Source organism: Microcaecilia unicolor, chromosome 9, assembly GCF_901765095.1.
Source record: "Microcaecilia unicolor chromosome 9, aMicUni1.1, whole genome shotgun sequence".
NCBI classification, from domain to species: domain Eukaryota; kingdom Metazoa; phylum Chordata; class Amphibia; order Gymnophiona; family Siphonopidae; genus Microcaecilia; species Microcaecilia unicolor.
Window position 1 is genome coordinate 144,359,070 of NC_044039.1, and position 18,060 is coordinate 144,377,129.

At 44.3% G+C, this 18,060-nt stretch overlaps 1 protein-coding gene across 2 annotated transcripts in view; it reads left to right on the forward strand.

The window, feature by feature from the left end:
• The window catches only part of GANC (glucosidase alpha, neutral C), a 109,422-nt gene that overhangs the window by 70,461 nt on the left and 20,901 nt on the right, over positions 1-18,060 (forward strand). For both annotated transcript variants that reach the window (XM_030214423.1, XM_030214424.1), the window contains exons 18-19: positions 10,912-10,976; positions 16,029-16,105. In XM_030214423.1, the coding sequence (XP_030070283.1) occupies positions 10,912-10,976; positions 16,029-16,105 (142 nt within the window). The remainder of the gene's footprint in view (positions 1-10,911; positions 10,977-16,028; positions 16,106-18,060) is intronic.

An 18,060-nucleotide genomic window follows, 5' to 3' on the forward strand; every position in this document is an offset into this window, starting at 1 on the left:
ACCACAAAGTCCCTCAGTTCTGTTCCAGGCTTCAGGCCCACGGCAGACTGGCATCGGATGCCTTCCTCCTGGACTGAGGGGAGGGTCTGCTGTATGCTTATCCTCCCATTCCTCTGGTGGGGAAGACTTTGTTGAAACTCAAGCAAGACCGAGGCACCATGATTCTGATTGCTCCTTTTTGGCTGCGTCAGATCTGGTTCCCTCTTCTTCTGGAGTTGTCCTCCGAAGAACCGTGGAGATTGGAGTGTTTTCCGACCCTCATCACACAGGACGAAGGGGCGCTTCTGCATCCCAACCTCCGGTCTCTGGCTCTCACGGCCTGGATGTTGAGAGCGTAGACTTTGCCTCTTTGGGTCTGTCAGAGGGTGTCTCCCGCATGTTGCTTGCTTCCAGGAAAGATTCTACTAAGAGGAGTTACTTCTTTCTATGGAGGAGGTTTGCCGTCTGGTGTGACAGCAAGGCCCTAGATCCTCGCTCTTGTCCTACACAGACCCTGCTTGAATACCTTCTGCACTTGTCTGAGTCTGGTCTCAAGACCAACTCTGTAAGGGTTCACCTTAGTGCAATCAGTGCATACCATTACCGTGTGGAAGGTAAGCCGATCTCAGGACAGCCTTTAGTTGTTCGCTTCATGAGAGGTTTGCTTTTGTCAAAGCCCCCTGTCAAACCTCCTACAGTGTCATGGGATCTCAATGTCGTTCTCACCCAGCTGATGAAACCTCCTTTTGAGCCACTGAATTCCTGCCATCTGAAGTACTTGACCTGGAAGGTCATTTTCTTGGTGGCAGTTACTTCAGCTCGTAGAGTCAGTGAGCTTCAGGCCTGGTAGCCCAGGCCCCTTACACCAAATTTCATCATAACAGAGTAGTCCTCCGCACTCACCCTAAGTTCTTGCCAAAGGTTGTGTCGGAGTTCCATCTGAACCAGTCAATTGTCTTGCCAACATTCTTTCCCTGTCCTCATTCCTGCCCTGCTGAACGTCAGCTGCACACATTGGACTGCAAGAGAGCATTGGCCTTCTATCTGGAGCGGACAAAGTCCAACAGACAGTCCGCCCAATTGTTTGTTTCTTTTGATCCCAACAGGAGGGGAGTGGCTGTGGGGAAACGCACCATATCCAATTGGCTAGCAGATTGCATTTCCTTCACTTACGCCCAGGCTGGGCTGGCTCTTGAGGGTCATGTCACGGCTCATAAAGTTAGAGCCATGGCAGCGTCGGTAGCCCACTTGAAGTCAGCCACTATTGAAGAGATTTGCAAAGCTGCAACTTGGTCATCTGTCCACACATTCACATCTCATTACTGCCTGCAGCAGGATACCCGACGCGACAGTCGGTTCGGGCAGTCAGTGCTTCAGAATCTGTTCGGGGTTTAGAATCCAACTCCACCCCCCTAGGCCCATGTTTGTTCTGTTCCAGGCTGCACTCTCAGTTAGTTGGTAAATTTTTTAGGTCAATCTCAGTTATGTCCTCGCCGTTGCGAGGCCCAATTGACCATGTTTGTTGTTTTGAGTGAGCCTGGGGGCTAGGGATACCCCATCAGTGAGAACAAGCAGCCTGCTTGTCCTCGGAGAAAGCGAATGCTACATACCTGTAGAAGGTATTCTCCGAGGACAGCAGGCTGATTGTTCTCACAAACCCGCCCGCCTCCCCTTTGGCGTTGTGTCTTCCCTTCTCTTTGTCTTGCTACATATGAGACTGGCCGGCACGAGCTGGTTCAGGAGGGAAGACGGCCGCGCATGCGCGGTGCGCATCGGCGCGCGAGGGCTAGCAAAGGACTTTGCTAGAAAGTGTTCCGATTGGAGGGGCTGCCATGGACGTCACCCATCAGTGAGAACAATCAGCCTGCTGTCCTCGGAGAATACCTTCTACAGGTATGTAGCATTCGCTTTTTGGTTCGACAGGAAATCGAGCTGGCATTCTCTCTTGTCTCCAGCACCATTTTTAAAAGCCACCTGAATCCAGTTGCAGTATCCCCTCTACTCTTTGATACCGGGGTTCCTGAGGAATATTATGAAACGGAGCTCTGCAGAGCCATCAGTTGGAGAGTTTCACTGCCAGTCTGCTGAGTTTCAGATAAGTACACTTGCAGAGTGACTGTGATGCTACTTTATAGTGACATTTTGTATTTTGGAGTCTTTCAGTTCTTTTGGGGTCAGGGAACATTTATTACCTTTCAGTATGGAATGTTTTATCACTATTGAATTACACTTTCACACATTCACCAATAGTGTACACGAGGATGTATCTGGGCATCAAATGTAAGGCTGACAGTTGCTCAAAAGCGCATGGTTTGGGATAAGGTATCTTTCAAAAATATCACCAAAACAGGGAAGATACGGTATCCTGATAGTGAGGTTGCAAAAGAGAGCATAGTAGATCAGCAGGCTCATTTTCAAAGCACTTAGCCTCCCAAAGTTCCATAGAAACCTATGGAACTTAGCCTCCTAAAGTGCTTTGAAAATATGCCTCCCGGTGTCCTTAAATAAAAATAAAAAACAGACAAAAGATTGCAAATTAATACTGTCAAGTAATGAGCATGATGTAAATAGGAACAACAAACATAGTTTGAAATGTCTATATGCGAATGCCAGGAGCCTAAGAAGATGGGAGAGTTAGAATATATTGCACTAAATGAAAAATTAGATATAATAGGCATCTCTGAGACCTGGTGGAAGGAGGATAACCAGTGGGTACAAATTGTATCGTAGTGATAGGGTGGATCGAATTGTTTTGTTTTTGTTACATTTGTACCCCGCGCTTTCCCACTCATGGCAGGCTCAATGCAGCTTACATGGGGCAATGGAGGGTTAAGTGACTTGCCCAGAGTCACAAGGAGCTGCTTGTGCCTGAAGTGGGAATCGAACTCAGTTCCTCAGTTCCCCAGGACCAAAGTCCACCACCCTAACCACTAGGCCACTCCTCCATTGTATATTAACGAGAGCCTTGACTCAAATGGATTGAAAATTCTGCAGGTAACAAAACACTTCTTGGAATCACTATGGATTGAAATTCCATGTGTAAATGGATAAGTAAAAGGATAGTGATAGGAGTGTACTACTGGTCGCGTGGCCAGGATGAACAGAAGGATGCAGAAATGATAAAGGAAATTAGGGACGCAAACAAACTGGGCAACACAATAATAATGGGTGATTTCAATTACCCCGATATTAACTGGGTAAATGTAACATCGGGGCACGCTAAGGAGGTAAAATTCCTTGATCAAGGACTGCTTTATGGAGCAGCTGGTACAGGAGCCGACGAGAGAAGGAAAAATTCTAGACCTAGTCCTTAGTGGAGCGCATGATCTGGTGCGGGAGGTAATGGTGCTGGGGACGCTTGATAACAGTGATCATAATATGATCGGATTTGATATTAGCTTTGAAGTAAGTATACACAGGAAATCAAATACGTTAGCGTTTAACTTTAAAAAAGGAGACTATGATAAAATGAGAAGAACGGTGAAAAGAAAACATAGAGGAGTGACTGCGAGGGTCAAAAACTTACATCAGGCGTGGATGCTGTTCAAAAACACCATCCTGGAAGCCCAGGCCAAATATATTCCGCGTATTAAAAAAGGACGGAAGACCAAAGGACAGCCAGCGTGGTTAAAAAGTGAGGTGAAGGAAACTATTAGAGCTAAAAGAAAATCCTTCAGAAAATGAAAGAAGGAACTGACTGAAAATAATAAGAAACAGCATAAGGAATGTCAAGTCAAATGCAAAGCGCTGATAAGGAAGGCTAAGAGGGACTTCGAAAAAAAGATTGTGTTAGAGACAAAAACACGTGGAGGGGCATAATCAAACGGGGACGACCATCTCTAAGGTCGTCCATCTCTAAGAACGATCTGCTGAAGGGGCGGGGAAACCCGTATTATCGAAACAAGATGGACGTCCATCTTTCTTTTCGATAATACGGTCGGGGACACCCAAATCTCAACATTTAGGTCAACCTTAGAGATGGTCGACCTAAATGTTGAGATGACCGACCTTAGAGATGGTCGTTCCCGGTTTTCGGCGATAATGGAAACCAAGGACGCCTATCTCAAAAACGACCAAATCCAAGTCATTTGGTCATTGGAGGAGCCAGCATTCGTAGTGCACTGGTCCCCCTCACATGCCAGGACACCAACCGGGAACCCTAGGGGTCACTGCAGCGGACTTCACAAATTGCTCCCAGGTGCATAGCTCCCTTACCTTGGGTGCTGAGCCCCCCTAAAACCCATTCCCCACAACTGTACACCACTATCATAGCCCTTAGGGTTGAAAGGGGGCACCTACATGTGGGTACAGTGGGTTTTGGGTGGGTTTTGGAGGGCTCACATTTACCACCACAAGTGTAATAGGTAGGGGGAATGGGCCTGGGTCCACCTTCCTGAAGTGTACTGCACCCACTAAAACTGCTCCAGGGACCTGCATACTGCTGTGATGGAGCTGGGTATAACATTTGAGGCTGTCATAGAGGCTGGAAAAAATGTTTTTTCATATTATTTTGGGTGGGAGGGGGTTGGTGACCACTGGGGGAGTAAAGGGAGGTCATCCCCGATTCCCTCCGGTGGTCATCTGGTCAGTTCGGGCACCTTTTTGAGGCTTGGTCGTGAAAAAAAAGGGACCAAGTAAAGTCGACCAAATGCTCGTGAGGGACGCCCTTCTTTTTTCCATTATCGGCCGAGGACGTCCATCTCTTAACCACGCCCCCGTCCCGCCTTCAGTGCACTGCCGACACACACCCCCGGGAACTTTGGTCGTCCCCGCGACGGAAAGCAGTTAAGGATGCCCAAAATCGGCTTTCGATTATGCCGAATAGGCGACCCTGAGATAAGGACGTCCATCTCCCGATTTGTGTTGGAAGATGGGCATCCTTCCCTTTCGAAAATAAGCCTGAGAGTAAAAATGTTTTAAGGTATATTAAAAGCAGGAAGCCGGCAAAAGAATTAGTTGGACCGCTAGATGACCGAGGAGTAAAAGGGGTGATCAGGGAAGACAAAGCCGTAGTGGAGAGATTGAATGAATTCTTTGCTTTGGTCTTCACCGAGGAAGATTTGGGTGGGATACCGGTGCCAGAAATGGTATTTGAAGCTGACGAGTTGGAGAAACAATGAATTCTCTGTAAACCTGAAGGTTGTAATGGGGCAGTTCTACAAACTGAAGAGTAGTAAATCTCCTGGACCGGATGGTATTCATTCCAAAGTACTGATAGAACTGAAAAATGAACTTGCAGAGTTATTGTTAGTAATATGTAATTTATCCTTAAAATCGAGCATGGTACCGGAAGATTGGAGGGTGGCCAATGTAACACTGATTTTTAAAAAAGGTTCCAGAGGAGATCCAGGAAATTATAGGCCAGTGAGTCTGACGTTGGTGCCGGGCAAAATGGTAGAGATTATTATCAAGAACAAAATTACAGAACATAGCATGGATTAATGAGCCAAAGTCAACATGGAAACATGGATTTAGTGAAGGGAAATCTTGCCTCACCAATCTACTACATTTCTTTGAAGGGGTGAACAAACATGTGGATAAAGGTGAGCCAGTTGATATTGTGTATCTGGGTTTTCAGAAGGCGTTTGACAAAGTACCTCATGAAAGACTCCAGAGGAAATTGGAGAGTCATGGGATAGGAGATAGTGTTCTATTGTGGATTAAAAACTGGTTAAAAGATAGAAAACAGAGAGTAGGGTTAAATGGTCAGTATTCTGAATGGAGAAGGGTAGTTAGTGGGGGTCCCCAGGGGTCTGTGCTGGACCGCTGCTTTTTAACATATTTATAAATGACCTAGAGATGGGAGTAACTAATGAGGTAATTAAATTTGCTGATGACACAAAGTTATTCAAAGTCGTTAAATCACTGGAGGATTGTGAAAAATTACAAGAGGACCTTATGAGACTGGGAGACTCGGGGTCTAAATACATAGTAACATAGTAGATGACGGCAGAAAAAGACCTGCACGGTCCATCCAGTCTGCCCAACAAGATAACTCATATTTGCTGCTTTTTGTGTATACCCTATTAGATTTGTACCTGTGCTCTTCAGGGCACAGACCGTATAAGTCTGCCCAGCACTATCCCCGCCTCCCAACCACCCGCCCCTCCTCCCAACCACCGGCTCCGGCACAGACCACACAAGTCTGCCCAGCACCATCCCCACCTCCCAACCACCAGCCCCGCCTCCCAACCCCAGCTCCGGCACAGACCGTACAAGTCTGTCCAGCACTATCCCCGCCTCCCAACCACCAGTCCCGCTGCCCACCACCGGCCCTGGCACAGACCGTACAAGTCTGTCCAGCACTATCCCCGCCTCCCAACCACCAGCCCCGCCTCCCGATCCTGACTAAGCTCCTGAGGATCCATTCCTTCGGCACAGGATTCCTTTATGCTTATCCCACGCATGTTTGAATTCAGTTACCGTTTTCATTTCCACCACCTCCCGCGGGAGGGCATTCCAAGCATCCACTACTCTTTCCGTGAAAAAATACTTCCTGACATTTTTCTTGAGTCTGCCCCCCTTCAATCTCATTTCATGTCCTCTCGTTCTACCACCTTACCATTTCCGGAAAAGGTTCGTTTGCGGATTAATACCTTTCAAATATTTGAACGTCTGTATCATATCACCCCTGTTTCTCCTTTCCTCCAGAGTATACATGTTTAGTTCAGCAAGTCTCTCCTCATACGTCTTGTAACGCAAATCCCATACCATTCTCGTAGCTTTTCTTTGCACCGCTTCAATTCTTTTTACATCCTTAACAAGATACGGCCTCCAAAACTGAACACAATACTCCAGGTGGGGCCTCACCAACGACTTATACAGGGGCATCAACACCCCCTTTCTTCTGCTGGTCACACCTCTCTCTATACAGCCTAACAACCTTCTAGCTACGGCCACCGCCTTGTCACACTGTTTCGTCGCCTTCAAATCCTCAGATACTATCACCCCAAGATCCCTTTCTCCGCCCGTACCTATCAGACTCTCCCCGCCTAACGCATACGTCTCCCGTGGATTTCTATTCCCTAAGTGCATTTTTTTTTTATTTCTTCGCATTGAATTTTAATTGCCAAACCTTAGACCATTCTTCTAGCTTCCTCAGATCTTTTTTCATGTTTTCCACTCCCTCCGTGGTGTCCACTCTGTTACAGATCTTAGTATCATCCGCAAATAGGCAAACTTTACCTTCTAACCCTTCGGCAATGTCACTCACAAATATATTGAACAGAATCGGCCCCAGCACCGATCCCTGAGGCACTCCACTACTCACCTTTCCTTCCTCCGAGCGAATTCCATTCACCACCACCCTCTGGCGTCTGTCCGTCAACCAGTTCCTAATCCAGTTCACCACTTCAGGTCCTATCTTCAGCCCCTCCAGTTTATTTAAGAGCCTCCTGTGGGGAACCGTGTCAAAAGCTTTGCTGAAATCTAAGTAGATTACGTCCATAGCTCGTCCCTGATTCAGTTCTCCTGTCACCCAATCAAAGAACTCAATGAGATTCGTTTGGCACGATTTCCCTTTGGTAAAGCCATGTTGTCTCGGATCTTGCAACTTATTGGCTTCCAGAAAATTCACTATCCTTTCCTTCAGCATCGCTTCCATTACTTTTCCAATAACTGAAGTGAGGCTTACCGGCCTGTAGTTTCCAGCTTCTTCCCTATCACCACTTTTGTGAAGAGGGACCACCCTCCGCCGTTCTCCAATCCCTCGGAACCTTTCCCGTCTGCAAGGATATATAAACAAATCTTTAAGAGGACCCGCCAAAACCTCTCTGAGCTCCCTCAATATCCTGGGGTGGATCCCGTCCGGTCCCATGGCTTTGTCCACCTTTAGCTTTTCAAGTTGTTGATACACACTTTCTTCCGTGAACGGTGCTGTATCCACTTCATTCTCAATTGTATTATTTCCAGTCCATCGCGGTCCTTCCCCAGGATTTTCTTCTGTGAAAACAGAACAAAAGTATCTATTTAGCAAATTTGCTTTTTCTTCATCATTTCCACATAGCGTTCGCAGTATCTTTTAGTCTCACAATTCCCTTTTTAGTCATTCTCCTTTCACTAATATACCTGAAGAAATTTTTGTCACCCCTCCTTACATTTCTAGCCATTTGTTCTTCCGCTTGCGCTTTTGCCAGTCGTATCTCTCTCTTGGCTTCTTTCATTTTCATCCGGTAATCCTCCATGTGTTCCTTTTCTTGAGTTTTTCTGTATTTCTGGAACGCCAACTCTTTAGCCTTTATTTTCTCAGCCACTTGCTTGGAGACCCATATTGGTTTCCTTTTTCTCTTGCTTTTATTTACTTTCCTTACATAAAGGTTTGTGGCCCTATTTATAGCTTCTTTCAGCCTGGACCACTGTCTTTCCACTTCTCGTATTTCCTCCCAGCCCATCATCTCCTTCCTCAGGTATTCCCCCATTTTACTAAATGGCAGATGACGTTTAATGTGAGCAAGTGCAAAGTGATGCACGTGGGAAAGAGGAACCCAAATTATAGCTACGACATGCAAGGTTCCACGTTAGGAGTCACAGACCAAGAAAGGGATCTAGGTCACGTCATTGATGATACGTTGAAAACCTTCTGCTCAGTGTGCTGCTGCAGCTAAGAAAGCAAATAGAATGTTAGGTATTATTAGGAAAGGAATGGAAAACAAAAATAAGGATGTTACAAACGCCTTTGTATCGCACCATGGTGCAACCGCACCTTGAATGTTGTGTTCAATTCTGGTTGCCGCATTTCAAAAAAGATATAGTGGAATTAGAAAAGGTACAGAGAAGGATGATAAAAATGATTAGGGGGATGGGACGACTTCCCTATGAGGAAAGGCTAAAGCGGCTAGGGTTCTTCAGCTTGGAGAAAAGGCGGCTGAGGGGAGATATGATTGAGGTCTATAAAATAATGAGTGGAGTGGAACGGGTAGATGTGAAGCGTCTGTTTACGCTTTCCAAAAATACTAGGACTAGGGGGCATGCGATGAAGCTACAATGTAGTAAATTTAAAACGAATCGGAGAAAATATGTCTTCACTCAACATGTAATTAAACTCTGGAATTCGTTGCCAGAGAACGTGGTAGGGGCGGTTAGCTTAGCGGAATTTAAAAAAGGTTTGAATAGCTTCCTAAAGGAAAAGTCCATAGACCATTATTGAATGGACTTGGGGAAAATCCACTATTTTTGGGATAAGCAATATAAAGTGTTTTGTACTTTTTTGGGATCTTGCCAGGTATTTGTGCCCTGGATTGGCCACTGTTGGAAACAGGTTGCTGGGCTTGATGGACCTTTGGTCTTTCCCAGTATGGCAATACTTATGAGCCTTAAATAGAGGGCTTGTTCCCTTAGTGAGCCTTAGACACATGGGAGTCATGGCTTAGATAACTGATAGTCACAATTTCTTTCACGTGATTATATATATTTTTTGCATATTGCTACATCCTCTATATTGTTTATATATTTTTTCTTGGGATGCTATCTTTTTCACAGTTCTGAAGGGTAACATTCCATTTTCTGGGTAGCACTCTAGTATACCTATTCTCATCAACTTGAGTGTAGTATTTTAACTCTTGATTAGCCACAGTGATGAATATCTTTAAAAAAATTCAGAAAACATATTAAAACCCATCAGGGACTAATGCTTTGATTACACAAGCTCCAATTGATTCAGAATGCTGCAGCAAGACTAATAGATGGTTGCTTGCGACGTAACCACATCACACCATTTAAATTTAAAAATCTATGTCTGATCTTCAAGACCCTTAAAGGAAATGGCCCCGAGTACCTGAAGAATAGGATGATCCTCCATACACCTCCAAGGACACTAAGGTCCTCCCAAGGACTATCACTAACCACACTCTCTCCAAAAGACATTACACGATGTGATACGTACAAGCAAGCCATCTCCGGAGTAGTTCCCACACTCTGGAATGCACTCCCTGAAAAGCTTTGCTTAACACAAGACTATCTCTACTTCAGGAAGAAAGTGAAAGCTTGGCTGTTCAATCAGGCCTTTAATGGAAGAAGTAACTAACTTGTTAGTCTCACTCACGCACGCACGCACACACACAAGGAGTTAGACGGGCTACATATACTTAAGCAGTACATGTTTATCCACTTCTACCCTAGCTGAGATAATATTTAACCATCTCTCTGACCTCATGTGCAACTTTCTTTAAATTAGTCATCTTATTTTCTAACTCCTCTTCCTCTCTTTCTTATCTATCTATCTATCTATCTATCTATCTATCTATCTATCTATCTATCTATCTATCTATCTATCTATCTATCTATCTATCTATCTATCTATCTATATTTATTTAATACATTTATATCCCACATTTTCCCGCTAATATATATTAACCATCTCTCTGACCTCAGGTGCAACTTTCTTTAAATTAGTCACCTTACTTTCTAACTTTTACTTTCTTACCCTTGTATATGTTCCATCTTTGCTTATACCCTACACTGTCAATTAAAATGTTCTATTATGTATTGTGTACTATGCCATTCTTTATATTGTTATTTGAATATTTTTACTGCTGTAATTGTCTATTGCTTATGTTTGATGTATTCTTACTGTACACCACCTTGAGTGAATTCCTTGAAAAAGGTGGTAAATAAATCCTAATGATGATAATCAATAAATAAATAAACAGCTTTTAGGGCTCTGGGAGAAAGCGGTAGGATATAAGAAACCCTATCTGTGTAGTAGATCACTTGGTAATAGAGTGTGGCCACAGTTACTCTATGGTGACAGCAAACAACGGCCAGAAGGTAACTGTTAAGGGCGCCTATTTGAGTAGAAAGGAACCCTATATATTAGCTAGCTAATACAAAGGATTATAAATATGGCTTCGAGTTCTATATATTCAATTTTTATGGCTCTTGGTTTACAGGTTAAATGCACAATGATAAAAAAATGTACCTCTTTGCTTTTCACAGGCCGCTCTGGGTGGAATTCCCTCGACAGCTTGAAACATTTGGCATTGAGGATGAATACATGCTGGGTAAGTGTGACCATCAGGGGCATTTTTGAAAGAGAAGGGCGCCCATCTTCCAACACAAATTGGGAGATGGGCGTCCTTCTCTCAGGGTTGCCCAAATCGGCATAATCGAAAGCTGATTTTGGGCGTCCTCAACTGCTTTCCGTCGCGGGGACGACCAAAGTTCACAGGGGCGTATCAGAAGTGTTGTGAAGGCAGGACTGGGGCGTCCTCGACCGATAATGGAAAAAAAAGGGTGTCCTTGACGAGCATTTGGCCGACTTTACTTGGTCCATTTTTTTTCACGACCAAGCCTCAAAAAGGTGTGCAAACTGACCAGATGACCACCGGAGGGAATTGGGGATGACCTCCCCTGACTTCCCCAGTGGTGACTAACCCCCTCCCACCCTGAAAAAAAAAGAACTTTAAGAACTTTTTTTCCAGCCTGAAATGTCATAATCAGGTGCATTGCAGCAGTATGCAGATCCCTGGGAGGGGAGGTATGTGTGTGTCAGCGGAGGCATAGCGAAAGCGTGGACGTCCTTCTTTCAAACATTTTGGACGTCCTGAACTGCCTCCCCCCCCCCCCCCCACAGGGATGGCCAAATTTCAAAGGAGAGGAGTGCCTAGTGGGTTAGAGCACTAGTCCTTGCAATCCAGAGGTGGCCGGTTTCAAATCCCACTGCTGCTACTTGTGATCCAAAATCCAAATAAATGGGGTATCAGAAGCAGAGCAGGCATGAACGTCCTTCTGACAGAAACATCCAGACATGGATGTCCTTCTGACAGAAACATTACACTTTTGACGGGATTGAGGCATAGTGAAGGATGTCCTTCACCCATACTCTAAAAAAAAAAAAAAAAAAAGACATCCCTGATGAGCACTTGGATGCTTTCACCTGGACTTGTATTTTTCTAAGGTTGTAGATGGCAATTTATTTAAGGTTGTAGACAGCTATTATACACGCAGCTTGTCTGCATGTATGAAGCCGTCTTTGGCATGCGCAGAGCAGCCACGCATAATGCCTGGCTGCTCTGCACTGGCTTCCCCTCCTTAGGAAAGAAATCGTGTACAAATGAGCTAACAGTGAGCAGCTCATTTACATGCAATTTCCTTCATGTATGCCCTTTTCCTTTCCAATCGCTAAGGGATCGGTAAGGGAAGGGCTTTTTCCATTCAGTTAGTCCACTACAGTGCCCCCTAGAGTGCCCGGTTGGTGTCCTGGCATCAGGGGGACCAGTGCACTACGAATGCTGGCTCCTCCCACGGCCAAATGAGTTGAATTTGGTTGTTTATGAGATGGGTGTTCTCGGTTTCCATTATGGCCGAAAACCAGGGACTACCATCTCTAAGGTCGACCAAAATGTTGAGATTTGGGCGTCCCCGACCGTATTATCGAAATGAAAGATGGACACCCATCTTGTTTCGATAATACAGGTTTCCCCGCCCCTTCGCCGGGACGTTCTTAGAGATGGGCGCCCTTAGAGATGGTCATCTCCGTTAGATTATGCCCCTCCAGGTGACGCATTCCTTGATTTTCTCTCCCAAGCATTGTGAGAGCCTTCTTGGTCAGCCTTGAGCAGTTTATAAGCTGACAAGACAACAGTACAAAAGAGCTCTGTTTTATTTTTGCATTTGGTACAAAATGTGAAAACAACTTATAGTGCTGCCACAGACCTTGAAAGTTGGAAATGTGCAGGTTTCCCTCTTTCAGTTTCTCTGTGATCAGTGAAGTTGAGGGGAGAAGTGATATTAATAAAGTAGAACAGATAAATGCAGATCGATTGTTTACTCTTTCAAAAACTACAAAGACTAGGGAATACCTCATGAAGTTACTAAGTAATATATTTAAAACAAATCAGGAAAAACATTTTTTCACTCAGTACATAGTTAAGCTCTGGAACTCATTGCCAGAGGATGTGGTAAAAGCAAATAGCGTAGCTGTTTTTTTTTTTTTTAAGTTAAGACAAGATCCTGAAGGAAAAGCATATAAAGTAAGCACTGCTCTTTTCTGGGGGTAAGTAGCAGTGGGCTTGATGGACATTTTACTCCTGGTGAAATTCTATGCAAAAAAAAAAAAATTCTGTACACTATTTTGAAATTCTGCAACTCTTTTTGTCACAATGACTCAGTATAACCACTATCCTTGAGCCATAATTAATTAAAATAGCAAAAAAAGTGTTATTTCTCAAATAGGAAGGATTTTTAAGGATTTAGGGCAGAATTCCTCTAAGAATACCCATCATAACTATATGTCCAAGTTTTTGGGGCTCTTTTTCAATCTGTAGAGCCTGAGGAAAGCTTGGAGTTGCTTAATAATGGCAGTACTTTCACAAAGTCAGTGGATGGTGGCAGCTCAGATCTTCTCTCAGGCTCTATGAATTGATGAATAAAAATCCACACACTCCCTCTTCATTCTCAACTTATGTCCTCACCAGTTTTTTTCCCAGACAGGTAGTAACGCCTACAAGCCAGCCTATTATCCCCAGCCCCTCACCAGTCATACAGCCAGAAACTAATCTGCTGACCCCAAACCAGCCATCCAGCCTCACCTCTCCTTCCTCAAATAGCCTGCCAGCTCTGCCAGTTAAGCCGGCAGTGAGCCTGACTTCTTTCCCCCACCTTCTGACAAGTAGATAGCCAGTATGCTCAAAGGCCCCAGCCTAAAGAAGTGTAAAGTTCCTAGCCAAAGCAGCAAACTGCCAGGATGAGAGCATAAAAGCCTCAGGGCTCCTCACCAGTTCATCTGCTTTCCTCTCACTGCAGCGTGTTCTTTTTAGTGCACCGAATTGCTCTCACTATGTTATATCCATGCAGTGCCTGTATTCTCCAGATGAGCTCTCTTTTCATTCTTGCAAGAATAGAGGGAGACTACAAGCACTGCAAGACTCAAACATACCGAGAGCCGTGCTGTCCCCTACACTAAAAAGAAGGTGCTGTAGAGAGGAAATTGGGGAAAAAATTAAAATGAGCTAGCGAGGAGCCTGGCTGCTTTTATGCTCTTTGATCCCAGCAGCTGGCCAAATTCTGCAGGGAGGAGGAATCCTGCGCAAATTCTGCATTGCGCAGTCACACAGAATTCCACCTGGAAAAACATTTGGTCTGACCCAGTATGGTAGTTCCTAAGTTGTTGAATTTGGATGAGAACAGAGGTCAGTAATGCCATTTTGAACCCAGCGCCGGATGAAGCAGAATCAGAGGGGGGCGGCCGTTCCCGCTCCTTACAACTGGACCACCGGGCCTTACCTCTAGGTAAGTCCTAGAGATGGTTGGAGGATCCAGGGAGTGGGAAGAGGGTTAGGTTAGAGTTGGAGGGGCTGTACTACATGGGGGGTTCGTGGCCTCGGATTTTGAGGGGATTGGGGGATCTGATCAGAGGGGTTGAAGATTGGAAGGGTGATCTGATTGGGGAAGGGGGTTAAATGTTAAGTAGTAGATCAGGGTGGAGGATTGGAAGGGGGCATCTGGTCAGGGGAATGGAGGATCAGAAGAGGGATTTGGGGGGGGGGGGGGGCTGGAGGATTGGATCATGGAGGGATCAGAATAGGTGAGAACTGATTGAGGTTTTGGCCATGGCTGTGTTACCGGCTTGCCAATAGTGGTGCTTTTAACCACCTCCCTTTGAGATGAGATAAGTGCAGATGCACTATTGGCAGTAATGGCATCTGGGACATGTTACTGACCCATACACTAGCTGTCACTGCCAGCCACACTTTTGACCTGCCTTTGGGGGTGTTCTACCAAGCTGCTGGTTTTAACACAAAGCAGTTGTTAGCTTGGGTCTGCGCTAATGTCTATAACATGGTAAAATCTATTAGCTGCTTATCACAACTTAGTAAAGATCCCCAAAAGGGTTGGGGTAACTGGCATGGAGACTCGGGTACAACACTGGCCACCTTTCTGAGCAGATTGGATGGGTCATGCTGATCTTTATCTGCCGTCATTTATTATGGACTTGATATTCAGCTGCTGGCAGGCAACACTTTTGCTGTTTGCTGATGGCATTAAACCCGGGTATTCAATGCCAGGCCATGTCCGGCGACATTTTTTTAAGCCACTAAAAAGTTAGCTGGTTAAGATAATTTTCAGTGCTAACCAGTTAACGTTTTAGCGATTAAAAATAGGCCTGCTATTTATGCTGCATATGTTAACCACTGAACATAGCTAGTTTACTGCTAAATATCTGCGTCTAACTGACTATGTCGTGCAATATAGCCAGTTACAGCATATTTAGCAGGAGATAACCTGTTGAACATCTGTGGTTAGGCGATGATATGCTATTTAGCCGGTCAGTGGCTGTATGTAGCCCGTTAAATAGCTTTGAATATCGGGGGATTTGTTACTATCAGTTATTTAACAGGCCCTATACATGCTGAAGCTGGGTATCAAAATCTAAAATACTGATGCCGTGTAATTTAATTTAATATCAAATCCAACTCTATAGTTTTTGCCATTGACCTATAAGTGCATTCACTCTGCAGCTCCTCAGTATCTCTCCACTCTCATCTCTCCCTACATTCCTCCCCGGGAACACTGTTCACTGGGTAAATCTCTCTTATCTGCACCCTTCTCCTCCACTGCTAACTCCAGACTCAGTTCCTTTTATCTTGCTGCACCATATGCCTGGAATAGACTTCCTGAGCCGGTACGCCAAGCTCCATCTCTGGCCGTCTTCAAATCTAAGCTAAAAGCCCACCTTTTTGATGCTGCTTTTAACTCCTAACCCTTATTCACTTGTTCAGAACCCTTATTTTATCATCCTCACTTTAATATTCCCTTATCTCTTGTTTGTCCTATTTGTCTGTCCTAATTAGATTGTAAGCTCTGTCGAGCAGGGACTGTCTCTTCATGTTCAAGTGTACAGCGCTGCGTACGTCTAGTAGTGCTTTAGAAATGATTAGCAGTAGTAATAAATGAGAATTTGTTTCTCCAGCAGAGGGTATGCCAAGGTAGAGGGGAAAAAAAAAAGATAACACTCCCCTGAAATATTTTCCCATGGTATGATATTTTTAGTACAGCTGGTACTGTAGGATGAAATTATAACTCAAGATTTATTGTATGTTTTTTTCCCAAAGGGAATGCTTTGCTGGTGCATCCAGTCACTGCGCCAGAAGTCACGTCCATTGATGTTTTAGTTCCTGGGCCAGATGAGGTAAATATAATTGAGCATGAAGAGTATGCTCTTGGATAAGCTCAGTGTCAGACTCAATACCCGTAGTGCAATTTTTTCTCCCCTTATGGAAAACACTGTCCTAAATTAAAGGTTCGTCCAACTTATGGTGTACTTGTAATGCTGACTCTCACTTTGCATGCATTCTAGATAGTGGGCTAGTCACCAATAATTTAGTACAGCCAGAAGCCTATGCAAAATTAGTATTTTGTATACATGTTAAAATTTAGCATACAGGCACTAAATTTAATGAAGCGGTGGTAGCTGGCACACTAAAGAAGCCCATCCAGTTCCAATTCCCTCCCCCTACTGAGTCCCTAGGGCACAGAAGCCCCTCACCCCAGAATCTGATTTCACACCTTACCTCTCAAAAAGCAAAAAAGCACCAAGAGCACTTCAAAATCAGGGCACAATTCCTTGCATTGTATAGCTGAAACATCAATCTTCCATAAATGACCCAACACCTCTCAACCAGCACCATAGAGCTTCAACCCTTATTCCCTCACCTCACCCCAATCTGTAACAGAGGAGGAATGACTTACATTTAAAAAAAATCACAATAATATTCTTTTTAAAAAGTCTACAGTAACTCCTCTAGGTTACTCCTAGCACTCTTCTGTTCACATGAAGCGACATTTTAGAAAGGACATACAAATCGGAACCGGGACATCCAGGTTGGGAAGTCTTATCTAGTTTTTTAGCACAGGATTTACTGTTGTAGAGCCTGTTCTAAAATATACAGTGAAATGGACGTTTGTGCACCGGTTATATACAGCAGGAGCATCTGTTTTAGAATCATAAACATCTAAAATATGAATGTGGCAACATGGGCAAATAAACACCTACGTACCAGCACCTACACATTTATCTTATGAAATAGCAATGTCAGCTGTGTGCTGGAACACCTAATCTAAATTGACTCTTTTAACCCGCATATTCCCTAAATAGATTTGAAGCGGCTTAGTCATAAAAATGCATACCATATATTTATAAAAATTATATAATAACCCCCATTCAAATGTCTAAATTCACAAATTTCTTAAATAGATAAGTTTTTAAACCCTTCTGAAACAATGTACAGGAAGGTTGGTACTTAAGACTGAGTGGTAAGTTATTCCAAACCTGAGAGGCCTGGAATGAAAAAGAGGACTCAAATATATATTTTTTAATTTAACTCCTTTAAGTGATGGGCCTACAAAGTCAATCCAGTGGATTGAATGATTAGAACTTAGACTAGGTGAATGTGAAACCAATTGAGTAACCTTGAAATGGTATAAAATCATGCCAAATCTTAAAATTAATATAACAGGCTTTAAATAACATTTGTGTTTGCAAAAATGTTTGTCTTCCATTTTAGAAATATTTGTTTATTTTCCCTAGAGCCTGTATCCCTTGCAAATTTCGCTGGGGGGGAGGGGGGCGGAGGATGGACATCAACCACTGGGTGATTAAGGGAGTGACCTCCCCTAATCCCTCCAGTGGAAGGACAAATTAGACCTTACTTGTAATTTGCTTTCCTTTAGTCCCTCCAGACCGACCTAGAACCTACCCGTATTGTTAGGATCTGGCCTTCTGCATTTTTTGGTAATCTCCATGGGGAATTTGTTTCGGTGTACTTCCTGGGGGGGGGGGGGGGCGGTTTGCTGCCTTTTGAATAGAAGTGTTTTTTTGTTACAATTTAAACAAACAAAACTTCTTAGGTGATAGAGGGGTCCTTTTACGAAGCTGCGGCAAAAGGGGGCCTGCGTTTGCGTCGGTGCGTGTTTTTCACATGCACTGAGGCCCCCCTTTTACCGCAGTGGATAAAAGGCGTGTTTCCCTGTTCTAAAAGAAATGGCCATGCAGAAAATGTGGAAATTGAAGCACTTGCCGCGCGGCAACCTTTGGGGGTGGGGGGGGGAAGCACCCATTGAGGTGGCGGTAAGGGCTCTCACGCT